The sequence below is a fragment of the Balaenoptera ricei genome, chromosome 7 (assembly GCF_028023285.1).
Source record: "Balaenoptera ricei isolate mBalRic1 chromosome 7, mBalRic1.hap2, whole genome shotgun sequence".
NCBI lineage: Eukaryota > Metazoa > Chordata > Mammalia > Artiodactyla > Balaenopteridae > Balaenoptera > Balaenoptera ricei.
In genome coordinates this window covers 121,029,795-121,055,212 of record NC_082645.1, presented here as the reverse complement: position 1 = coordinate 121,055,212, position 25,418 = coordinate 121,029,795, and the positions used below count along the sequence as shown (strand labels likewise).

The 25,418-nt window shown below is 52.5% G+C and overlaps 1 protein-coding gene across 10 annotated transcripts in view; it reads left to right on the top strand.

The window, feature by feature from the left end:
* The window catches only part of ANKMY1 (ankyrin repeat and MYND domain containing 1), a 36,799-nt gene that overhangs the window by 2,555 nt on the left and 8,826 nt on the right, over positions 1 to 25,418 (top strand). For 6 of the 10 annotated variants that reach the window (XM_059929113.1, XM_059929110.1, XM_059929109.1 and 3 more), the window contains 4 exons: positions 695 to 1,454; positions 3,929 to 4,078; positions 5,414 to 5,603; positions 17,038 to 17,182. In XM_059929113.1, coding sequence (XP_059785096.1) covers positions 4,062 to 4,078; positions 5,414 to 5,603; positions 17,038 to 17,182 — 352 coding nt within the window. In that variant the 5' untranslated portion in view covers positions 695 to 1,454; positions 3,929 to 4,061. Of the gene's footprint in view, positions 1 to 694; positions 1,455 to 3,335; positions 3,442 to 3,928; positions 4,079 to 5,413; positions 5,604 to 17,037; positions 17,183 to 25,418 lie in introns of those variants that run through there. The other 4 variants (XM_059929114.1, XM_059929105.1, XM_059929106.1 and 1 more) reach the window with 2 other exon arrangements.

The following is a 25,418-nucleotide window of genomic DNA, read 5'->3' as shown; positions in this document are numbered from 1 at the left end:
CAGAGTGAGTTTTTCCGCATAATTTTTTGAGTTATGTTTGTACTGGCTCATGATATGAAATGGGGTATTACAATGGGTCCCAGGCAAAAAGTCTTGAAACCTCTCAGAGCACACGTCTGACTGCACCGCCCTCCTGTGTAAAAATGTCTTGCTGCTTCTGTTTTTAACCTGGCATTCAAGGCCCCTCCTGCTTTGTCCTGTCCATCATCCTTTCTCTTTGTTCCCTTGTCACCTACAAATTGGCACTGGCCATCTACCTCTACAAGGATTAAATTATGAGCCGCTGCAGCTGCTGACCTTCAACACCTCCTGACAGGAGTTCAGGGCAGAGATCAGGAATGTGGCACTCTGTACTCTAGGAAAAACTGGCAGAACAGTTCTTCAGATGGTTAGATATTTTCGGGAGAAGATTTTATGAGCCCAATTCTTGCATCTCCTTGTATCTAGAAAAGCACTAAAATCCTTCACAGTGACGTCTGCTCCTCGTGACTAGCAGAAACCTTCTGCAAGAAATACGTGCTTGATTGCATGTACTCCCCCTTCACCAAAATCACATATATACTGACCTCCCCGCTACCTGTTCAGAGCAGTTTCTCCGAGCTATCTGAAATGCTGCCTCCTGGGGTATTGTCCTCATTTTGCCCCCCAAAAAACTTAACTCATAATTCTCAGGTTGTGCTTTTTCTTTTTTCAGTCGACACCACCTGCCCGCCACACCGTGGCCCCGTGGTTTTCAAAGCGTGGTCCAGATTTCAGCAGCAGCATCTGGGAACTTGGTAGGAATGCACATTCTCAGGAGTCCACCTACTCAGGACCTGCTGAACCGGAAACCCTGGGAGTGAGACACAGGAAGCTGTGTGTTACCATGCCTTCCATGTGATTCTGAAAAAAAAGATAAAAACCTAACCATCATTTAGTTGATCTAAAAAGTCATTTAAAGCAAGATTTTTACCCATTCCCTTAAACATTGTATTTTGACCTACTCCCTGTCATGTATATCCACTCCCTTTCTTCTGATGAGTCATGATCACACATATACGTCCGCTCACTTTTCCCTGTGGGTCAGCTGAGGCGTTACTCATAGTGGCACTCGGTGCCCGGCCGTGACTTCCAGTTTCCCTTGCTTTCCTTCATGTGAACTTAAAAGCACTTGAGAAGTGATCAGCCAGTAGAATCCTTTTGGAATTTCTTAAAATATTTTTTTACTCACAAATCTTCTACAGTGTCTCACATGCATCTAATTTGATTGCAGTTTTTAAGTGGCTTTTGTTGACTTTTCAAAGCCTTCAACTGAATTTTAATAGAAATGCCACTCTTCTTCCCCATGCACACATCATCAGTCATATTTCACTAAATTTCATAACTATAATAGGTTCAGCCAGTATTTTCAGATTTGCGAACACCATCACCGGTCATTTGAACAGCTAACTTGCTGAAAGCCAGTCGTCCTAAAGGTCAGTTTGCTGAACTACTAATTTGCTGATTTTTACCAAGTTTATTCACCAAAAACTAATATTCTTGAATATTGTCGATGAATATTAATATATTTTTCCTATGAAAACATTCTTTTGGAATATACTCTTCATCATTGTAGGACTTGTATCAATTTGTGGAAATAGGGCTTTTTAATTGTATGCCTGGTTTTTAAAAATACCAGTGCATATATTCTTATGAACATAAGCAGAATTTCAGCATTTCATACTGCATTTTTTTCCAGTTTATAGAATTTTCCAGAACACCTTTTTTGGGCCACATGTTAGAATTGTTTTGCCAGCCTCACGAAGTTGTCAGATTTGCTGAAACAAATAGTTTTAGCTGCTGTTCAGTCAGTCTTTTATTCTGGGTGATATATGAGTTTCCTAGAGTCAGTGTAACAAAGCATTACAACAAACCCATAGGCTGAAAACAACCGAAGTGTATTCTGCCCTCTGTGTTGGTGTCTCCAAATCTCCCTCTCCTTGTAAGGACACTAGTTACTTGGTTTGGGGCACACCCGAATCCAGTCTGACCTCTTCACTTGATTGCATCTGTAAAGACACTGTTTCTGTATAAGGTCATTCAGAGGGGTTAGGACTTCAACTTATCCTTTTTTGGGGGTGGGGGTGGGCACTGCTCAACTCACAGCAGGTGGTATGGTTTAACAGGAAGTTTTAGCTGACTGCTTTTCTTTCTCTTTTCACAAACAAGTTTTAAAGGCAGCACGGTTTGTCTCTGTTTAGCTTCGCAAGCTGCAGTTGGAGCAAAGCAAAGATGGGACCTGAGGGGAAAGGATAAGAGGTAGAGAGGGGATCTAGGAACCAAGGTGGTACTGGGGGGCTGAGAGGGGAGCAAGGGAGAAGAAAGAGGTGAATTGGGAGACAGATCGCAGGGTGGAGGAAGTGCCCCTGGAACCCTGGGATCCTGGCACAGCTGCCTTCTTCCCACCACTCCAGCTCGTGGGGGGGCCTGGTCATCAGGTTTTCTTATCCCTTTCCCCTGTTCTCAGGGGCAGTCTGCGTCGAGAACCCCAACCCCTGCGCCTCCAGAGAGCCCCTCCTCGCTCGCTCTCCAGGAAGCCACGACTGCTTCAGTGGCAGAAAGGCCTCATGCTCTTTCCCAGCCTTGTGTCTGTGCACGTACTAGTCCAGTTCCCTGAAATGCACTCTCTCTTCTTTTGAGAGAGCTCCTACTCATCCTCTGAAACCCTACTTAGGAATCTTCTCCCCATAAAGGTTTCCCCAGTGACCCCTCGGTCCAGACAGCTAACACTTCTCTCCCAGTGACCCTCGGCTCCTCCCTTATCTTGTTCCCCAGCCAGGCCGTGAGCTCCCGCTCTGTGCCTTCCACAAACACTAACTGAACGGAAACGACCGGCTTTGGAGTCAGGCAGGGCTTGATCAAGTATTGGCCCTACCGTGTCCTAGCACGTGGCTGTGGACAAGTTAATTTACTCCCTTGTGCCTCAGTGTCCTCAGGTGTCACACGGGGCCTCTGAGCTCTTCCCGGGGGGCGTTGGGAGCTTTTAGCGCTATCTCCCCCGGGGAGTCCCTGACCCAGAGGCCGACCCGCCGTCCTCTGCTTGACCGCGAGATGGGTGTCCGAGGTGGAGGCCGCCGGCCCAGGCTCAGCAAGCCGGGTGTGAGGGTCTCCGCGGGGCACCGGGCGCGGCGCGGGCCGGGGGTTGGGGGCGGGCGGCCCGTGGGCCCTGTGAGGTCACAGAGGGGACCCACCTGCCCTACCCGGGACGCCAGGGGGTGTGGGCGGGGCCGTGGGTATGGGCGTGGCCGGGCGCGGGGATTGGCCGGGACCCGGAGCCGCCTGGGGCACGGCGGGCCGGTCTCCAGGGAAACCTGACTCCTGCACCCTGAGCTGTGCCGAGCGGAGGCTGGCGAGCGGTCTGCGCTGCGTGTGCCACAGGCCTGCGTGGACCCTGTGCGGTCGGTGAGAGCTCTCCGAGCTTCGGTGCGGCCCCGCGGCAGGGGCATGAGTGGGGACATCCCCGAGCTGCGTGCAGGCGGCGGTGGGGGGCCTGTGCCTGGGCTCCACGCCCCCTGGGTCTGGCCCGCTGTTCTCCCTGGGAGGGGAGCAGAGCAGATTTGGGACCCGACGTGCGTGAGAGGGTGTGAGTGTGGGGTTGCGTGGGGACCGGGTCCTCGCCGCCCTGGCTCCCGAGGCCCGCGGGGGAAGGAGGAGCCTGCTGTCTGTGGCCCCAAAACGTGGACCTACTGTAAGGTCGCAGGAGGGTAGCCCAGCCGGTGCTTCCTGTGGTTCTAGGGTCACCCTCGGGGCGCTGGAGGAGGTTTCCCTGGGCGGTTCCAACAGGGTCAGGACGTCCGCCTTGTTAGGGGAAAGGGCCTTGTTCCTCTGAGGCCCATGGTGCTGTGGGCGGGTCCGGGGGTGCCTGCCAGGACCCCTGAGGGCGAATGTGGGTCCCCGGCTTTGCTTCCAGGTTCGAAGACGAGAGACATGGAAGATCGTTATCCTCAATCTCATATTACGAAATCCCAAATGCTGGCAATTCTGAAAACCAGGTGGAGGAGGGGGGCAGTGTGCCTGCTGCTGCCGGGACCCCGGAGAGCTCCATGCTCGGCACCAAAAGGTGTGGGAACCCTCCCCAGGGTTGTTCCTTCTGAGGGGGTGGGAATCTGTCCTGGCCCCTCTCCTTGGCTTGCAGATGGCTGTCTGCTCTCTGTGTCTTCTCATCATCTTCTCTCTGTGTGTCTCCCTGTGTCCAAACTTCCCCCTTGTATAAGGACATCAGTCACATTGGGTTCTAAGGACATCAGTCACATTGAGGTCACTTTCATGACCTCACGGTAGCTTGATCGCCTCTGTGAAGATGCTGTCTTCAGATACAGGCACACAGTCAGGTCCCGGGACTTAGAACTCCCAACATATGAATTTGGGTGGGGAGAGGGGGAGAGGAACACAATTCAACCCCTAACTACAGGTAAGAAAAAGAAAAACAAACCAATTCTGAGCCCCCAGACTTTAACATTGTTGCATGTGGGTCTCTATCCTTCCTGGCTTCTTTCTACAGACAAATAACAATGTGGCAAAGAGAGATATTTGTGTTTGCAGCAGGCGAATCCCTTCTTCCTTGGGCAGGTGCTTTGTTAAGCCTCTGTGGCTCATGGCTGGCATTTGAGGCTGGCTGGTGGAGGGGCTCAGTCTGAGGGTTCCCATGCGTGAGCAGCCCCGCCAGGCCATCAGCCTGACGGTGGCACAGGTCTGTAGGCCAGAGACACCCCGGCGCAGCATCCCCCAGAGAGCCCTTTAGAGTGGGGAAGGAGGTGGGGGTGGGTGTGAGGGGGCGAGAGGTGGGTCTACTTTTAAGTCAGTGCTTTCAGCTAGCAAGAGCAGGGAAGAGGCAAAGCTACCGTGGCACGTGCTCTGCCCCCTTGCTGCGCGCCTGCCCGTCCTGGCATCCTCCCCTCAGTCTGTGCCCCTTGCTAGTTGGCTTGCTGTCCCTCACACTGCTCTCAGACCCCTCCCCTGGCCCAAAGCTTCCTGTCCTGGTCCAGATGGAGTGTCAAACCAAGGGGAGAGGCCAGGGGAGGGGTGCACGCTGGGCTAGGGGAGGAGACAAGGCCCCCCAGTGCACGGTTGGAGTGGGGCAGCCACTGGGCTCCAGGCCGTGGGGCTGGCCTGGGCTGGAGAGGGCTGCCTGGCCCGGGCTCCAGGGCACTGCAGCCGTTACCCTCGTCAGACCGACATGGCTGCACACTTAGTGCACTTTCCACTTCTGTGTGACCCTGGGCAAGCACTGTGCCCCTGGTGCCTCCGTTTCCCTCTCTGGAGAACAGGGATAGCTACGCAGTCGGCCTCGGGGGTTGCTGGTTGAAATAAGATGGTGTGTGGTTCTCGGTACCCAGTGGCCCTAAGACCTTCAGCCAGCATCGGTCTCCCCTCCCCCTGCTCTTCGTCTTCCTAGATTCATCCCGGAGGCCCCAGAGGGGGAAGAGGAGGAGCCCGAGGGTCCCCTTAGGGAGCAGGACCTGAAGGAGGCCTACATCGAGCTCATCCGGGGTGTGCAGGAGTGGCAGGACGGCTGTGTCTACCGAGGAGAGTTCGGGCTGGACGTGAAGCTGGGATGCGGAGAATTCTCTTGGCCCACGGGCGAGGTAACTAGCTCCCCTCTCCTCCCCCGGTTCAGCCAACCATGGCCTGTCTCTCTCCTCCTAAGAGGCACGTGCTGTGAACCTGTAGATCCACCAGTGGGAAGGATGCTAGGCAAATGTCCTTCCTATTTGAGAAACACGCAGAGAGACTTCTGAGATCACGTCCGAGGTTCGCCTGGGTGTCCACAGGCTGCAGCTCGGGAAACTGTGACTTCAGAGGGTAAATTCTTATTCTAGGCAAATTTTTAAAAATTGCGAATTACTGTCGGGAGTTGTATATTTGTATTGATGAAGTTGCCTTGTATTTAAGCTCAAACAGAAAAAATGGATCTTTCTAAAAGTGAAAGTGCACTTTTGCGCCGCTGCAGCAGGCGGGGTCAGGACCTCCTCAGTGGGGACTCTGAGGGGCCCGTGGCAGAAGCTGTTGGCGCCACCTGGCGTCCCGGGAGGTGGAGCAGCCATGCGTGTGGCAAACCTGGGGGTGTGCTGTGGCCTGGGGGCTTAGTGCGCCTCCCCCAGCGGGCAGCTGGCTTCTGAAGGCTTCCCAACAATGTGTCGCACCCCCGCCAGCTGCCCGTGCGCTGGCGGGGGGTTCTGTCCTGCTTGCAGGGTTGTGTGGCTCAGTGGGGACTTAAGTGCATCTTTTGCTTGCAGGTAACAAAAACCGTCTGGAGGCACCGTAGGGGTGTGTGCATTGGGGGGGGGGGGGTTGGAAAAGCATCAGAGGGCAGGACACCTGGCACTGAAGCTCTTCTGGGAAGCAGGCGCTGGCTGGCACAACCTCCTAGGGGCCGTGTAGGGTCCCGGCTCTGCCCCTCTCTCTTCCAGGCTTGGTTCTGCCTCTGGGGCCCCGGTTCACCTGGTTTTGGTGCCCAAGGCTGGGGGGCCTCGCCCAGCCCCTCAACTCCTGCACTTAGTCTCCCTAGTTCAGGGGAGAGCGGGGCAGGGAGGCGAGCGGGGGTCTTGGGATGGAGCCTGGGGAGCGGTGGGGGCAGGGAGGGGGCAGCAGGAGCAGCTGCAGGCAGAGGCGGAGCTTCTGGGCCCCCAGCCCAGTCCCACCTGGAATGCGCCCCCAGCTCGGAGGAGCCTCCAGACCTCATGTGAGGACAGAGGCCGGGACCTGAGCCTGTGCTGAGCTTCTGCCAAAGAATGCACGGCGTCGTGACCCCGATGACCCAAGCGCTGATTTTTGTTCAGCATCTGTTTCTTTAGTCCTTGGCTAGTTCCTCTTTTACCCAACAGTGTGGCGTCCAGTGGTCAGACAGCCCACGTTCCCAGCTGTGGTAGGTTGGGGCCCACTGACCGGTCCTCCTGGCCCCAGGTCCTCGCCGTGCAGGGGGACCCCAGCAGGTAGAGCATCAGCTTTGTCACTGCCTGGGGGGACGTCTGGGTCCACCGAGCAGATGCTCCTGCAGCCACGGCAGCTCCTGAACCAGAGAGGCCAGGAGGACGAGAGGGCGTGCAGGCCGAGAGCAGCGGCTTTACACGCGTCAGCTGCCTCTGAGGAACGGGCCCGAGCACGTCAGTCTGGCTGGTCAGATGAGGCTCCGGCTCTGTGTGGAGGAAGGATGGAGAGGGTCCTCCAAAGCTGCGCCCTCCTGGGAGCGGACAGAAACCCTCTCCCCTGCAGGCGAACCTGAGGAGCCCCCGGGGGGTTGGATTCTCCTTACAGTTCCACACAAATGGTCTGCAACGTGGCACCTTTTTTCAGTTGGGTGGACTCTGATAGGCCCCCCCAAATCATACAAATGGAATGAATGTGGGCAGCAGATGGGCCGTCCCCCGCCTGGTGCCTCACTTCATTTCCCATGCAGCATGGAGTAGCGAAAGCCCACCGGTGAAAGGCAACGGAGGCAGATTGGTAGGTTCTTGGAGACCGAGGGTATACTAGAGGCTGGCTGGTAGCCAGAGAAAACTGGGGAAAAGGGAGCAGAGGGGAGGCTTGCAGAGGCCAGAGCAAGCCTCGACAAACCTCAGGGACCGTCTCTTCACAGAGCCTTCATTTGACTGGATCAGACTGAGGAGGAATTTACATCCCAGGACATTTTTGAAAGTAATAGAGCAATAGCTTGAAATCCATGGCGCTAATATATGGTGTGGTCATGAAAAGAGATGGTCAAAGGAAGCCCTGCCCAAACCACTGTCATCCAGGGTGGCTGTGAGTGACCCTCCACCCTGTCAGGGGCAACAGCTGAAGCTTCACACTGCAGGGGGTGGGGGGAGGACAGACACAAAAATAATTCAGCCAGTCAGTAAGCAAATAAGCAAATAACAATAACAAGCCCAGCACTGCGGGAGCACCAGTGCCTGGAGTGGCTACAGTATATTATCTAAATCGTTGTCTTCAACCCATAATTACGAGACATGCAAAGAAATGGGAAAATATGATGCATACATTGGAAGGATTAAAAAAAAAAAGAGATAAACAACAAACTGAGAGCACCCAGATGTCAGATTTAACAGAGAAAGACTTCAAAGGAGCCATTTAAAGTATGTTCAGAGAACTAAGGAAGCCACAGTTCAAGAGGTCAAGGAAGGTATGATGACAACCTCTCAGGTAGAGAACATTCATAAGGAGATACATAGAAATTATTTTAAGAAGAGCCAAGCAGAAATTCTGGAATTCAAAATCAGTACAGTCACCAAAATGAAAACTTTACTAAGAGGGGCACAGCAGTGACAGAAAAAAGGAATCAGCAAACTTGAAGATAGATTGATAGAGATGATGCAATCAGAAGAAGAGAGAGAAAAAAAGAGTGAGGAAAAATGAACAGAACCTCAAGGAATGTGAGACAGCACCAAGCACATCAGCATATGTGTGATGGGATTGTGGGGAGGGGGGGATGGGACTGGGGTGGGGGGAGGGAGAGAGAGAGATTGAAGAATATTTGAAGAAATAGTAGCTGAAAACTTCACAAATGTGCTGAAAATATTGATCTATACATCTTAGAAGACAAAGGAATTCTAGAAAGGATAAATGCAGAGAGATCCACAAACAGACACATTATAGTAAAATTGCAGAAATCCAGGGCCCATGAGAAAATCTTGGGAGCAAGAAGAGAAAAATGACTCATTACATACGAGAGGACCCCATGAGATTAATTGTTGACTTAGAGGCTGGAAGATAGTGGGATGACATTCAAAGTGCTAAAAAAAAAAAAAAAAAAAAATTCAACCAAAATTCTTAAATCCAGCAAAACTATCTTTTAAAAATGATGGCAAAATAAAAACATTCCCAGTTAAACAAAAGCTGAGAGAATTTATGGCTAGCAGACTTGCCTTAAAAGAGATTCTAAAGGAAGATCTTCAGGTTGAAAGCAGCCAACTGAGAATCCTATGTCCAGAAAAGGTAACTTTCAAAGATGAAGATGAAATAAAGGCATTCCCAGGTAAACAAAACCTGCTAGTAGTCTGGCCTTACAAGAAATACTAAAGGTGTTCTGAAAGCAAGTGATCAGGTGAAAATTTCTGTTTACACGAACACAGAGCACCAGCAAGTGTTATTATAAAAGACAGTATAAATAATATTTCTTGCCTTTCCTTACCTTATTGAAATAGCAATTATATAAAACAATAGGTATATAGTTTCTACTTCTGACATGACAGCATGAGGTGGTCCACAGACCCACTTCCAAGCAAGACTGTTGAAAATTATGATAATTTAAAAATCCAACCATTTAAAGTCTTGGTAAATGGTCTAAAGATCATAGAGCATAACATTTATTGAAGAAAATCAAATTTGGTAAGAACGGAGAATCTGTGGTATTCAGATCTCCCTTTCCCCTCAGCTCTGAATATGAGGGCTGTGTTTCTGGGAAGGGTAGATGTCAGCAATTCTCATCCTGTGCCCAGCCACCTGACTTTGGTATGTCCAGGGAGTGGGGCTTCATTTTTATGCTCAACCCCCAATTTATGGGACAGAGGCTCAACCTTCAATGTGGTACCACTGAGAATACTGGGGCTCTGATCGCTCTTGCCCCAGCTAGTAAGGCAGAGATTTCATGCTGGGAGAGGCAAGCTCAGAAGACCGGAGGCTGTCATCCCTGACCTCCACTGACTGCTCAGGTCCTAAAGTGGAAGTGTCACTAAGAGGAAAGTGTGCCGTTGTCCCCAGCACAGTGCCAGAGCCATGGCTCAGAGATCTACCCAGGGGAGAAGCACACCATAAAACAGAGAGCACTGAACTTCACCTCAAAGGAAATTACCTCATTGGCAATAGAGCATGGAGACATTCAAGCCTAATGGTACTCTCAGAATCAGTGGAGGTTGTGGCAAAGGCAGTTGTTAAGGAGACTGTAGATTCATTAGAGATAAAGGCTAAACTGTAATCTGGCTGGTTGCCAAAGAAACCAGGAAAGAGGCAGCTGGGAGGAGCCCTCCTGTGGTCAGAGCAAATCTCAAATACTGACCTTGGGAACTGTCCCTTCAATGAGCCCTAGTTTGATTGAACCAGTCTGTGAAGCAATTTATGCCCAAGAGCACTGTTGAAAACAGTAGAACAATCAGTCAGCAGTCAATGGAACTAAACATCTGGGTGTGCTCCAGGAAGGAGACAGTCAGAGCCCTGCCCAAACCACAGTCAGTCCTGGGTGACTGTGGGCATACCCACGCAGCTGCACCTTGTGTGGAGCAGCATCAGAAGCTTCACGCTGCAGGGAGGATGTAGACATCACAGCGTTAACCCAGCTGGCCACTGAGCAGATAACAGTAACCAGCCCCAGAGAGGGAGAATGATGATGAGAAATGAACAGGTCCCCGGAGAAAAGCGGGCTCCACCAAGCACATCGATATATGCATAACTGGAGTACCAGAAGCAGAGATGGGAGAGAAAGGAGCAGGAAAAGTAGTCAAAGATATGATGGATGAAAACATCTCAAATTTATTGAAAAATGTCAATCTATATATGCAAGAAGCTTAATGAACTCCCAATAGGATAAACACAAAGAGACCCACAAACAGCTGACAGCTAAATGAGTCATCACTTACAAGGGAAATGCTGAGAGTTAAATGATTTATCACTTACAAGGGAACCCCAATAAAATTAGCAGTTGGCCTATCATCAGAAGCAATGGAGGCCAGAAGGCAGTGGGATGTTATAGTCCGAGTGCTCAAAGAGATAAACTTCAACCAAGAATCCTATATCCAGCAAAGCTAACTTAAAAAATGAAGGTGAAATAAAGGCATTCCCAGAAAGACAAAACCCATAAGAATTTGTTACTAGTAGTCCTGCTTCACAGGAAATACTAAAGCAAGTGACTCCAGATGGAAATCAAATCCACATGAACAAAGAGCACTGGCAAAAGTCACTGTAAAAATGAATGTGTATTTTTCTTAACAGATTTCAAAAGCAATTTGCATATTAATTTATATATAAGCAATTTATATAAAAATTAGTATAAGTATGTATGAATTTCATTTATATATAATGTGTGCATATATATTAATATATATTTATAGATGTGTGTGTATTACTGAACCCATAACATATGGAAATGCAATATATTTGCCAATAACAGTACAAAGGAGGTGGGTAGGAGGAAAGATGTATTGTAGTAAGAAATGACTCCAGATGGCAGCTCAAATTGAGAAGAAGAAATAGAAAGACCCAGAAATGATAAATAATAAGTTTAATATAGCAAAAGCTATAAATACATGCTTTTTTCAGCTTCTTTAGTGTACACAAAATTATATAACTAATCATAACACTGTAAGATTGGGTTTGTAACATTTACAGATGTAATATGTACGACAATAATGTCACAAAAAGGGAGGAAAGAGGCCAGAGCTATATAGGAGTTACTCTTTTATATCTCACTGGGATTAACTTAATATGGATCTGAAGCTGATTTTGATAAGATTCATATGGTAAACCCTAAAGCAACCACTAAGGAAATAACAAAAGTATAGTTTGAAATTAATGAAGAAAGTAAAAGTTACATTAAAAAGTATTCACTTAATGCAAAAAAGTAAATAAAGGAGGAGTAGAGGAACAAAAATATTATGAGACACATAGAAAACAAAATGTAAAATGGCAAATGTAAATTCAACCATATCAATAATAACAAGTGTGAATGGACTAAATAATCCAGTCCAGAGGCAGAAACTGTCAGACTGAATAAAAATAAAAAAGGCTCATCTATATGCTGTCTACAGGAGACATATTTTAGAGTCAACAATAAAAACAGATTGAAAGTAACAAGATAAAAAATCATATATCATGGAAATAACCACAAGAAAGCTGGAATGGCTATACTAATATTAGGAAAAAATGGACTTTAAAACAAAAAAATATTACTGATGATAAAGAGGGACATTTAAAAATGATAAAAGTCAATTAATCAGCAAGATAAAATAATTATAAACCTATATGCACCTAATGGCAGACATCCAGATACACGAAGCAAAATCAGACAGAAATGAAGGGAGATACAGATAATCCAACAATAAAATAATTGGAGATGTCAATCCCCCACTTTCAATAGTTGATGGAAAAACTGGGCACAAGATCGTAAGGAAACAGAAGATTGAACAATACTATTAGACTACGAGACCCAACATATTTATGGAACATTCTACCTACCCAACAACAGAATATGTATTGTTCTCAAGTGCACTTGGGACATTGTTCAGGACAGATGATATGCTAGGTCATAAACCCACAAAACTCTTAACAAATTTGTAGGGATAGAAATAATACAAATTATGTACTCTGGCCACAGTGGAATGAAATTAGAAATGAATAACAGAAAGAAGTTTGGGGAAATCACATAAAACACACTCCTAAATAACCAGGGGGTCAAAGAAGAAATCAAAAGGGAAATTAGAAAATGCTTTGATATGAATGCAAAAGAAGACACAACATACCAAAACTTATGGAATGCAGCTAAAGCAGTGATTATAGGGAAGTTTATAGCTGTAAATGCCTGTATTAAAAAGAAAAAAAATCTCTCAATCAGTAACCTAACCTTCCTGCTTAAAACATTGGTGGAAGAATAGCACACTAACCTAAAGTAAGCTAGTTAGCTAGCCAGATAAATGTGTGTCTGTTAGAGCAAACATTAATGAAGTAGAGAACGGAAAAACAACAGAAAATCAATAAATCCAAAAGGTGGTTCATTGAAAAAAATCAGCAAAACTGACATATCTGGCTGCACTGACCAGGAAAAAGTGAAGACCCAATTTACTAAAATCAGAAGTAAAAGAGGGGACATTACTACCAAACTTATAGAAATGAAAAGGATTATGAGAGAATACTATGAACAATTTTATGACAAAAATTGGATCACTGAGATGAAATGGACAAATTGCTGAAAACACATGATCTACCACAACTGATTAAAGAGGAAATAAAAAATCTGCACAGACTTATAACAACTAAAAAGATTGAATAAGTAATAAAAAACCTCCCAACAAAGAAAAACCCAGGCACAGATGGCTGGTAAATTATACCAAACATTTAAAGCAGAATTAACACCAATCCTTTTCAAATTCTTTCAAAAATTAAAGGGGACACTTCCTAACTTATTTTATGAAGCCAGCATTACTCTGATTCCAAAGCCGGACAATGACATTATGAGAAAACTACAGACAAATATCCTTTATGAATATAAATGCAAAAGAGCTTCAACAAAATACTAGCAAACCAAATTCAGCATCATGTCAAAAGAACTATTGACTATCTGACATGACCAAGTGGGATTTACTCCAGAAATGCAAGGGTGGTTAAACAACAAAATAATAAATGTAATACACTACATTATTAGAAATGAAAGAAAAAACTATTTCATTTGATGTTGAAAAACATTTGATGTAAAAAATCTAACAGCCTTTCATGATAAAAACACACAACAAAGAATAGAACGGCCTTTCCTTAACCCAATAAGGGGCACCTGCAAAATACCCCATAGTTAACATCAAACTCAATGATGAAAGACTAGATACTTTCTCCCTAAGATCAGGAAGAAGACAAGAATGTCTTCTCTCACCATTTCTGTATCATTTTGTATTGGAGTTGTTAGCCAGTGTAATTAGGCAAGAAAAATAAATAAAAGGCATTCAGGTTGGAAAGGAAAAAGTTAAACTCTATTTGCAGATATCATCTTACAGATTGAAAATCTTAGGAAACCACTTTTAAAACTAACAAACTAGTATTAAACTATTTTGACTACATATAAAAATAGTAATATTAATCTAAAAATAAAGCTACTACACTATTAAAACTAATAAATACATTCAGTAAGATTGCAGGATATAAGATCAACATAAAAAAATCAATAGTATTTCTATACAGTTGCAGTGAACAAACCAAAAGTGAAATTTAAAAAACAATTCCATTTACAATGGCATCAATAAGAATAAAATACTTATGAATACATTTAACAAAAACAGTGTAAAATTTATACTCTGAAAACCATAAAACATTGTTGAAGAAATTAGAGGAGGCCTCAATAAATGGAAAGACATCTCCCTATCAGAATCCCAACTGACTTCTTTGTACAAATTGAGAAACTGATTTTAAAGTTAATATGGAATTGCAGGGGTCCCAGAATAGCCATAACCATCTTGAAAAAGAACAAAGCTGAAGGACTCTGACTTTCCAATTTCAAACTTACTGCAAAACAATGGTAATCAAGATAGCATGATACTGGCCTAAAGATAGACATATAGAAACAATGGAGTAGAATAGATCCCAGAAATAAACCCATGTGTCTATGTCAACCGATTTTCAACAACAGTGCCAAGACTTTTTAGTGAGAGTAAGAACAGTCTTTTCAACAAACGGTGCTGGGACTACTGGTGATCCACACACAAAAGAGTGAAATTTGACCCGACCTCACACCACATACAAAAATTAATTCAATTTGGATTGAAGAGCTAAATGTAAGAGCTTAAACTATAAAACTTGGAGAAGAAAATACAGGGATAAATCTTCATATCCTTGGATTTGGCAATGGATTCCTAGATATAAGCAAGGAAAGAAAAAAATAAATCAAAATTAAAAACTTTTGTGCTTTAAAGTATACTATGAAGAAAACGAAACATAACCCATAGTATGGGAAATGTTTTGAAAATCATATATCTCATAAGGGACTTGTATGTAGTTAGGATAAATTTTAAAATCTTACAACTTAATAATAAAGACAAACAACCAAATTAAGAAATGGACAAAGAGTATGAATAGAAATTTCTACTAAGAAAGATACACAAATGGCGAACAAACACATGAAAAGATGTGCAATATCATTAGCCATTAGGGAGATAAGAGATATCACTTTGCAATCACTAGGATGGCTATAGTCGAAGTCAATAATAAGTGTTGGTGAGGATGTGGAGATGGTGGAACCCTCGTGCGCTGCTGGTGGGAATGCAAAATTGTGCAGCTGCTGTGGAGAACAGTTGACAGTTCCTCTAATGTTAAACATCAAATTACCATACGACCCAGCAATTCCACTCCTAGGTATATACTCGAGAGACATGAAAACATATGTCCACACGGAGATTTATAGCAGCATGATTCATAAAAGCCAAAGAATGGAAACAACCCAAGTATCCATCAGTTGATGAATGGATAAACGAATTGTGGTCTACCATACAATGGAATATTATTCATCCATAAAAAGGAATGTAGTACTGAAACATGCTACAACATGGATGAACCTTGAAAACATTATAGTAAGCAAAATAGTCGTGAAAGACCGTATATTATATGATTCCATTTATATGAAATGTCCAGACAGGAAAATACACAGAGACAAAGTAGATGAGTGGTTGCTTAGAGATGGAGGGGTAGGGGAATCGGGGCATGAAAGCTGTCGGGCTGGAACCGTTTTGGAGGATGAAAGTGTTCTAAAATTGATTGTGGTGATGGTTGCACAGCTGTGAATGTACTAAAAGCCACTGGATTGTGCACATTTAAATGGGTGTATCGGATGGAATATGAATTAGGTCTCAACAAAGCTGTTCACAAAAGAGTCCCAGCACTCTAACAAACAGACATGCCCTCTTGTCATTTCCCTGTTTCCTTTTAAAGAGGTGATTTGTGACACCGAGGTGCCATCAGATCCACTTTTAAGTTCTGCTTTATTGTCAGCCCTCCCAGAAGCATCGCCCTGGTGCCATGTGGTCTTCAGGACGGTGGCTTTGGCCCTGCACACTTCGTCACACAGCTGGCTTCCTGACCCACGTCCTAGTCCCCAGAGCAGCGTGGGAAGTGGCTCTGGGTGCTGGTGGGCACGGCGGTTGGGGGGGTGATGAGGGGCTCCCACCTTCTCTACTCATCTCTACTCGCCAGCAGGTGTTTCTTTGTGAAGTTCCTGCATCTTCAGGGGTGCTGGCGAAGCGGAGGATAGGTGACCTTCCTTGGGAGGACTGCGTGTTGTTTAAGGACAGGAAGGTGGAGGGACGCGGTTGAGCCGCAGGTGATTGTTGTCGGGGGCTCGCTGCCCGCCTGTCCCCCGGCCCGCTGTGCTTCCTGCCACCAGTGGCCAGAGAGCAGAGCCAAGAGTCTCCCCTCCAGAGAGGGGTGTGAGCCGGGCAAGGCCAGAGAGAACCTGGCGCTGCCCGGTGGCCTTTCAAGGCATGGTGAGGGGACACAGAGCCGGGGCCGGTGGCCAGGAGGCCGCAGATCCTAGGGCAAGGATGCCGGGGCAGGGGGCGCCGCCAGCACCGAGCCCCGCTCTGCGCCCTCGGACCTGCTCGGGGGGCTGTCCAAGGCTTGGGGCGCCTGCCTGCCTTGCCGCGCAGCCAGGGGTGGGCCCACCACAGGAGGGTGGTCGAGGTGGGCAGCTCAGGGCCCCCTCCGCAGGTGGCGTCACGCGTGACCAGGAGGGCCCTCGGGGGCTAACGCGGTCTCCCGGTGCAGCGGAGCTGGCCCCCTGTCGCCGGCTGAAGCGGAAGGGCACCGGCCTGCCCGAGGGGCTGGACTTGGACGAGCAGGGGCAGTGAGTGGCCGAGGGTGGCGGTGGGCTGGGCGTGCTGCCAGGCCGGCCCCGACCCCCGCTGCCCCGGACAGCGCGGCTCTTGAGAGGCCTGGCCCTGCTGCGGGCGGTGGGCGTCCTGGACGGCGCCCGCCCACTAAACCCTGGTGGACGGGGGTGGGCTGGGCGCGGGGGAGGCACACCCACCGGGCTCACCGTCCTCCTGACGCAGGCGTGCCAGGCCCACTCCCGAGGCGCGCCCGCTAGGAGGCTGCTCCCCCCACTGCAGACTGCCCCCCACTCCCACGCCGTGGTGCGGGTCCCCTAATGGTGTGGTGTCGTCTCCTGCCCAGTCGGGCCGGCCAGCACCCGGACGGCTTCCAGGGCACGAGGCTTGATTCCTGTTCCCAGTAGCACCGCACTGGACACAGGGCAGGCCCCGGGGCTCCGGGCCTCGGGCACAGGTGACGGGTGCCTCCCGACGGCCCACGTGGCTCGCCGGCGGGATTCCCTTCTTCAAGCTCTGCTACGAGTGTGGCCGCTGCGTTGGGGTGCGCCTCACGCCCTGCACCCGCTGCTACGGGATCCTGACCTGCAGCGAATACCGCGAGACCAAAGCCTGGAGCGACTTCCACAGGAGGGACTGCCACTCACTGACGGCCATCGGTGAGTCCGGGCGCCGGGCCGGGCTGCTCCTGGGACACAGGCACCAGCCTGCAGGGTGGCCGGGCAAGCATCCCCCATCATCCTCTGAAATTGTTCAAATTCAAGCCACTTTGCAGAATTCCCAGATGGGTCTGTGTGGGGACAGGGAGGCCACTGTCCCCGTGTAAGATGGCAACGCCACGCTTAGTGTGCCCGTGGCTCCCTGGAGGTGTGACGTGACACCGGGGGCTCCGCTGGACACCTGGGGGCTCTGCTGACACCGGACGGCCCTGGTAGACAATGGCTCTCCCGGACCACAGGGCACTTGGCCTTGGGGCTGCTTCTGGAAGTTTCCTCCTAGCCCGCTCTCCCGGGTGTCTGTCGCAGCAGGAGTCTGCTTCTAGAAGCACCCTCCTCTCCCACCCTCCCCACCCCCCTCTGGTGGGCCGCGAGGAGAGCTGAGGGTGAGTGGGTGGTGACTCTCCCCGGCCCTGTGCTCCCGGTGAGGCCGGTGGTGAGCAGGGCTGTGTGCAGAACCGTCCCCTGGGACGTGGCCGGGCGGCCCGGGCCTGTTGGGGGCCAGGGAGAGGGGCAGGCATCGCCTGCTCTTTCTCAGAACCTGTCCTCGGTTCCACCGGAGAGGCTGGGCTGAACCCTGCCCTCGGGCCTGTGCCCCCGAAGCTCTGACAGCCGGTGTCACCTCCGTTTCCCCCCTGTGTAGTGGGTCTTTTGATAACAGGCCCCTGTGGGGTGCACCCTGGATCTGCTCACAGCACCGGGGGCTGGGTCCTCTTTGAGGAGCGATCACAGCACACAGGGAGTCCTTGCCGTGTAACCCACACACGTGCGCGCACGGAGCACGGCACGCCTGTGCAGCCCTCGCCCCACGTCGGGCTCTGGTCACCTGGCGCTGCGGTGGGGAGCGGAGTACGGCTCTGGGAGCAGCAGCGCCGGCCCTCAAGGGCGTGTGGGCCCCCGGGGGACGGCCCAGGCCCCTCACCTTCTCCTCCCCCTGCCAGTTCCTGGTGCAGGGCCTGCTGGAAGGGCGAGGGCTGGAGGGTGGAAGGATCTCAGTAGCGGAGCCGCGCTTGGTGCCCAGGCTGCGGGGGCCGGGCTGCCTGTTCTCACCTGCTGGCAGCTGCACCTTGGGGTCGCTTCTGGGCTCCTGGCCCCAAGGAATCGAGGGCGGGGGGTCTGCGCCTGCAGTGCTGTGCGTAGCAAGGTCTCCCTCCTGACCCCCAGTAAAGTGGCCCCCGTGGGGCTGTTTTTAACCCTCTCTGCCCCTACCCGGGCCAGGGGCTCCACGTCCGCGCTGGCGATCTCACTGGGCCCAGTGGGCCTGCGCCGTCTGTCAGGAGAGGAGGAGGGCCAGAGGGTGCGGCTGGAGCGCGCTCTAGAGATCACCGCCGGGACGGTGGGACCCGGGGGACCCACCGGGCTCAGAAGGGACGGGCTGGGTGTCTCACGTTTCTGCCCATGGGCTCCAGGCTGTCCGCTGGTGTCTAGCGCGTTCATTTCTTCCACGTGCGTTTACTGAGTGTCTGCTTTGCCAGGGGTGTTCTAGAGGGGCTGCTGGATGTGGACTGAGACGGAGGAGGAACTAGAGGGTGACCGTGAGCCAGGAGCACAGCGTGAGGAGGGTGGGCCCCTGGGTGGTGCGTCTGCTCTCGTGGAGGGGGTGGGGGGAGGGGGGTGGTGAGAAGTGAGGGCAAGAAGGTGGTGGTGCTTCCAGGGAGGAGGTGGCAGAAGGGGGGCTTGCTGCTGAGAGCAGAACCTCGGGGAGAGGGGCGGGGCGGGGCGCGGCAGTTGGCAGGGAGTTGGGGTTGGAGCCCAGCAGGTGAGGTCCGCAACCAGGCAGGCTTTTTGCTGGTCAAGGCGGCACCTGCAGCCATGGGGGTTTTGCTTGACTTCCATAGCCTCTTGTTGGAGACGGGGCTCCCTATGTGGGAAGTTTGCTGGGGGCCACCCTGACTGATGCTCCTGTAAGGGGAGAGGAAGGCCTGTGGGCAGAGTGAGAAATGACCTTGTGTGTTGCTCTGGAGCTGGGCTGGCTTTTCAGAGGGGCTCTCCATGGAGGCTGGGGGCTGGGCCTTTGTAGCAGCCTCGGCTAGTGGTGGCTGCAGGCCCCCCGGGGGGACACGTAACATGGCAGTGGAGGGCCTTCCTGGGGAGGGGGGAGGGGTGGGGGTGTGGCCGCCTCCCACTGCATCTGCCAGAAGGAAAACGTCCTAACAAGGACTCGTAGAAAAGTTAGAGAATATGGATACACAAAAGTAAGAAATAGTGAATGACGATTATCCTGACACCCGGAAATTACCACGGTTGGCACTGTGGTGTGTGTCCTTCCGATTTCATCTATGTGTCTACAGACACCACACACACAACACACGTGCACACAGCACAGACGCACATGCGTATCTAAAGTGGGAGCACGGTCGTGTTCTAAACTAGGCCACGAACATCTCTCTATGCTACTAAATACTTACCTGCAACATCATTTTCCCCAAATGAAAATAGTTTGTTTCATTCTGGTTATGCAAGATGAAATCAGCGTAAAGCATCCTAGCCTACTCAAGTATAACTATCCTGAACATGTTTAGATTTTCATCTGTGCACGCGTGCATACATGCGTGTATGTCCTCAAGCACCCCATGCACACATGTGCTTTTTCATGCACTCCGTCCATTTACGTTAATTAAAACAAAGGTTAACTTTGCGACCTTAACCTGCCTTTCTAGAGCACCGCGTGGTCCTGTCACTTCCACGCGGGAACCCGAGCATGTCTGCCCGATGCCCCTGTGAAGGGCGTTTGGGTTCACCGTTCACCTGTGAGAGGGTGCTGCACGCACACCGTTGGCCTATCTTTCCCTTTGTCTAAATTCACGGGCGTTAACTCTTCACACCTTTAGTTTTGCGTTCTGGGAGGTCACCGCGCGTGTCCCCACACTGCACCATCAGTCACGGGCTCTGGCACTGTCGCCCTGTCCGGTCCCCTGGGGAAGGCTTGTACCAGTGTGAGCACACTTCCACGCTTCCGATTCAACATTTGTCTTTCCTCTTGCCCTGCTTTGACTGGAGAGCTTTGCTCTCGCCGACTTGTGAGGACTCTTCCTAAAGCACATCCCCTCTCCCTCTCCTGTGGAAAGGGCCTTCTCCCAGTTGAACTTGGCCACGTGGAATTTTCTACTCTCTTGTTCACTCCGTCTGTTCTATCCTTCAGGGTCTGGTTTGCTGGCCTGCTTAGGGAGCAACCCTGGACGAGATTATACAAGGGTGTGCCCAGATTTTACAAACGATTTTCTTGCACTATGGTTTTACCTGGAATTTTATAATCAGCCTAGAATTCGTTTTTGTGCAGGACCCGAGAGCCGCCTAGCTGGACCTCTCCCCCCGGGATTAATGGTGATCGAGTGTCCACTTCTGTTTGCTGCCCGGGCACACGTGCTCCTGGGTGCTCCAGGCTGCTGGCTCCACTGTCCCCGGGACAATCCCACCAGGGTTCTGTTCCCTCTGAAATGCACTAGCTGTTGTCCATACGCAGATGAATTGTAAATTGTCAGGTTCAAGAATGTCTTGCTGGGACTTTGTAATTATTTTCAGTGTTTAGTTTGATTGGGAGACAGTTAGCACCTCCTGTATGTTGTTTTCTAGGCAACAATCTGTTGCTGTTGCGTTTGATATTTTCCATTACAAAGGAATCACCGTCAACCTCTTTCACACCTCACGTCAGATCTTCAGCAAACCTGCTCAGCTCCGCCTTCAAAGTACGGCCCAAGGCCATGTAGCTCCGCCCTCCACCCGCGTGCCCTCAGAGCCCTCGCGCCTCTGGCCCCGCTGCGTCGCCACACCCACCCTGGCGCTCACCCCCCTGGCGCTTGGCTCCACCCTCTGGCTGACCGCCCTCCCCCAAACGTGGTTCATTCCCTCCCTCCCGCCCCCAGATGGGTGCTGCGATGTCCACTCCTTTCTGGGCCAACACGTGCACTGAGTGCCTCCCCGCTGCCCAGCATGCTCTGGGCACCCAGGACACCGCAGAGGACAAGGGCACCGGGTCCCTGCCCTGGGGGGGCCCACATTCCAGGAGGGAGAGCTGCTGTGTGGGGGAGGGCCACGGCTGCCGGCCTCCACAAGGAACTGTGTGCCAGGCTGAACCGCAGGTGCCACAACAGTGCCTCAGTACCGTCCACGGGGCACCCAGCCCGCAGGCCCCAGCGTTCGTCTTACACGTGATCTGTGCCCACACCATGGACGAGATCGGGCAGCTCGGCTACTGCTTGTCCCCAGCCTCTGGGTGGTCGGCCACGGGCTCTGGAGATGGCGATGGCTGGGTCCGTCCCTCCCCGGCGTCTGTGGCTCTCTATCCCTTCCCCGGCACACTGGCCGGTGCTGCAGTGGTGCTGGATGGCGTGGCAGCGGCAGGCCACCTGTGACTTTAAGGGAAGGCTTTCAGCCACTGATTCTTAAAGGATACGCGGCATTCCGTTCTACAGTTGTTGCGCTACAGTTCGTCGTCCCAGCTTAAATCTTACGTCTCTGTGTCTCTGTTCCACTGATCTATTCAATGGATGCTGTGCCTCTGTGTATTTTCACTTGTGTGGTGAAGCATCTCCCCATCACCGCCACCCTCAGGCCACCGGCCCAGCGCTGGCCTCTCCGTCCCTCCCTCACCCGGAAATTCAGCTGCGTCTGCAGAATATACGGGAACCCATCACCTCTCACCTTGCCCTTGGTGGTCCCTGCGGTGTCTGGGAGGCTGTGCCTCATGGACCCCTCCTTCGTGCCGCCCGTCCCCCTCCCACGTTGCCGTCCACGGAGACTCCGACCAGAGCAGGGATACAGCCAAGCCAGTGGCCACCCCCTCAGGTCCCGAGTGCCTCGGGCAGCCGCCGGTCGGGATTTCAGACGCAGGGATAGCTTGGGCTCTTGGCTGTCCCTGGGGTCAGCTTTCCCCTTGACAGACTCAGAGCAGGGTGGTGCCCGGCACTGCCAGTGTGTGTGGAGCAAAGGGGGCCCCGTGCTAGGGGTTCCTGCAAAGCAAAGCTCCCTTTCCAGAAAGTTCTGTGATGTTGCTGAGACCCTCTGCCTGCTTCTGTTCTCTGAGCGTGAGGATGTGCCCCGAAATCCCACTTCCCTTCTCCCGGCCGCAGTGGGCTGGGCTGGCCGCTGGCCCCTTGGCTCTCTGAGAACTTGGAGTTCTGGTCACTTAGGCCCCGCTGCAGGAAGACGGGCCCCAGGAAGCTAGGGAGGCTGTGTTCAGGCCGCACGCTGGGCCCCACCTGTGCCCCTGTCGGTGGCCTGGACCTGGAGGAGCCTGCCCGCCCCTCCCTCGTGCACCCCACCCCGTCGGGGGGTCGTGGCGTCGCTGGGACTGCCGGTCGCCTGCTGGAGGCTGGTGGGAGGGGAACGTCCAAGGTCGCTGGGGCAGCAGCGCTCGGGGTGAGACCACCAGCGGGGGGTGGGCTGAGGCCAGGGAGCACGGCGTGCGAGGCCTGGTGACTCGCCGGGACCTCGGTGCCCCAGAGGGAGAAGCCCCGAGGGCCTGGCGCTGGGTCCCTCAGGGGCTGTGCTGGGCGTCAGGGCCACGAGGGCAGGAGGGGAGGGCCACGGGATCACTGCACAAGGCAGTGATCGACGGGTCTAAGTGACAGGGGTCAGGTGTTGGCGAGAGGGGGTGCAGGGTCAGAGCTCGATGCAGAAACGCTCAGCGTGTGCCGGGCACCTGCGGGAGGCGGGGCTGCAGAGAAGCGCGCGCCGGCGCCGGGGGCACGTGGCGGGGCTGCCGCGGTGGACCCGTCAGCCGGGGGCGGTCGTTGGAGCCGCGTGGCTGGACGGGGAGGGGCGCGGCCTCGGGGCCAAGTCCTGTGCGTCCCGAGAAGTTGAGGGGAGAGGGGAGGGGAGAGCGGACTGCCCACGGCCTCAGGAAGGGGGGGCCGCGCGGTGGGATTTCTCCTGCCCCGGGCAGCTGCGGAGCGGGGGTGTGTCCGTGTGTGCCCGCGTGTGCCCGCGTGTGCAGAGGCGGTCACTGCCAAGTAGGTGGAGGGCCGGGCAGCCGTTGGGGGGGTCAGTTTGCTGAGGGTGCTCCGAGGCACTCCCACCCCTGCCTTCTCCCTCCCCCCAGCCACTCCCACCCTTCCTGTGGCTCAAGAGTGCGCCCGGATGCCCCCTGGCTTCCCTGTGACCCTCGCTCTCAGCTTCCCCGCCTCCAGGCTCCTCTCGGCCAGCCACCTGGACGCCAGGTCCTCCCTCAGGCTGGTAAGAGGAGCCCTGGCACCTGCCTCGCCCCAGGCCCACACCGGGGGCACTTGAGGTGGGGGGGGGGGGCAGGACGGCGCAGGGGGGAGGTGGCCCAGGGTGACCGTGGGCGACCTCAGAGCGAGGGTGGCGGCCGTGGCCTTCGGGGTCCAGACTCAGTGGAAGAGCAGCAGGTCAGGAGGGCAGTGGGGGAGGACGGCGGAGAGTGTGAAGGGGTGCGGGGTGCGGGCCGGGGGTCGGTGATCAGGACAGTGGCCGGTGGTGTCTGAGGCGCTGCGCCCTGGAGCAGGCGAGGTCCAGGCGGTGGGGCGAAGGGGCGGGGGTGCAGATGGGCGGATGGGCCCCTCTTAGAGCGGGGGAGGAGCGGGGGCGGGGGACAGGCCAAGAGGATGCTATGAGGGGGGCCCATGTCCTCAGGGCATGAGGGGAGGGGACAGTGGGGGGGTGGGGGGCCGGAGCCTCTGAGCCGGAGGGACCAGGCCGGTTGGTGGTGCCCTGAGGGATGCCAGATAAGGTCTGGGGAGCAGCCCGGAAGCTGGGAAAGGGAGTCGGGGAGCCCGAGAGGGGCACAGCCTGGGAGGAGGCCTTGGGATGGGGAAAGGGCAGTGGCATTTGGCCGGGAATGTTGGTGGTTGAGATAAAGGGCCTTGAATTTGGGGTGCTGGCGTTCTGCCCAGAGCCAGCGTTCTATGCTCTGGAGAGATGGGGTGGGGAGCAGGGCGGGTCCCAGGAAGGATGCAGAAACCACAGTGCCTGGAACCTCAGGTTCCTTCCGGGCCACAGAGCCCCCGGCAGCTCGCCCTTGGAGCCTGGGGAGCTGGGCACCTGCCCCTCCGCCTTCCCGCCCGCTGCCACTCCTCCTCGGGGGTCCGGAGAGTGACCTTGAGCCTGGGGAGGCTCCCAGCTTAGTTTCCTTTGTGGTTTGTGTTCTTGTTTTAGAAGAGACCACCCTCCACCCCCTTATAAGAGCTTCAAGGCCCTGGACCCGACCTAGTGCAACGCTGGAAATTTAAAAAAGTCAACAAAATAATAAAAGGAGCCCCTTCCCCCCCTCCCCCCAGGTGGGACAGGTGTCCACACAGGCGTCCATGCCGAGTTACGCTCGTGTGAGGCCTGGCTTGTTAAGAACTGGCCGAGATGCAGGGAAGCCGCCCCGTCTCCTGTTCTGGGGTCCTGCTTTCGTTGGCATCTCCCTACATGACGGGTGGAATTGCTTCCACTGTGAGACCACACTGCACGACGCTTTGGAAGGTCTCTTTGCATTTCCTTGATGACAAGCGAAGTTGAGCATTTTCCATACATTTATTTTTGGCCCTTTGGAATTCCTTGTCTGTGAATTACATGTGTGTGATCTTTGCCCATTTTTTGTTGTTGTTAAATTGCCTTTTTTTTTAAATTGATAGTAGGAGCTTCTTCTCTACTCTGTGACCTGCACTTCCCCGTGTCCGTGGTCTTTGTTGTGCGGGCTTGGACGTCAGTGCAGCCGTGGTCGCCCCTCGCATCCCTCGGCTTTGCTTTGGGAAAGTTTGCCGCGTCCTCAGGTCATACACCGCCGTCCTCTGTTTTGAAACATCGCTTTCCACCATTTCCCTCCTTATTCCGTCCCAAATATATTTTTGTTGATAATGGGAAGCACGGGCCCGTTTTATCTTCTCCACGCGGTAGCCCGCGTCCGGCACCACCTGTCTTATGGTCTTGTCTCCCCCGCCCCTGGCAGTGCGTGTCGGCTCCCACCCTTACACACTCGCCTTTTCCAGAATGTCATCCAGAAGGAATCGGCTGGCGTGGGCCCCTGCAGCCTGGGGGCTGCGTTCAGGCTGCCAGCCTGTGAAGGAGGAGTGGGGGGCTCTCACTTCTACGGGGGTCTTCGTTCTACCTCCCACCCCACTGGGTCCAAGACTTGCTCTCCCTACCCGCCCCCCCGCCCCGCAGACTCAGAGCTCCTGCCCACCTGCCTCCTGCGGGGGTCCCCGCCTTCTGCGGGGGCATCCCTGCCTCAGCTCCA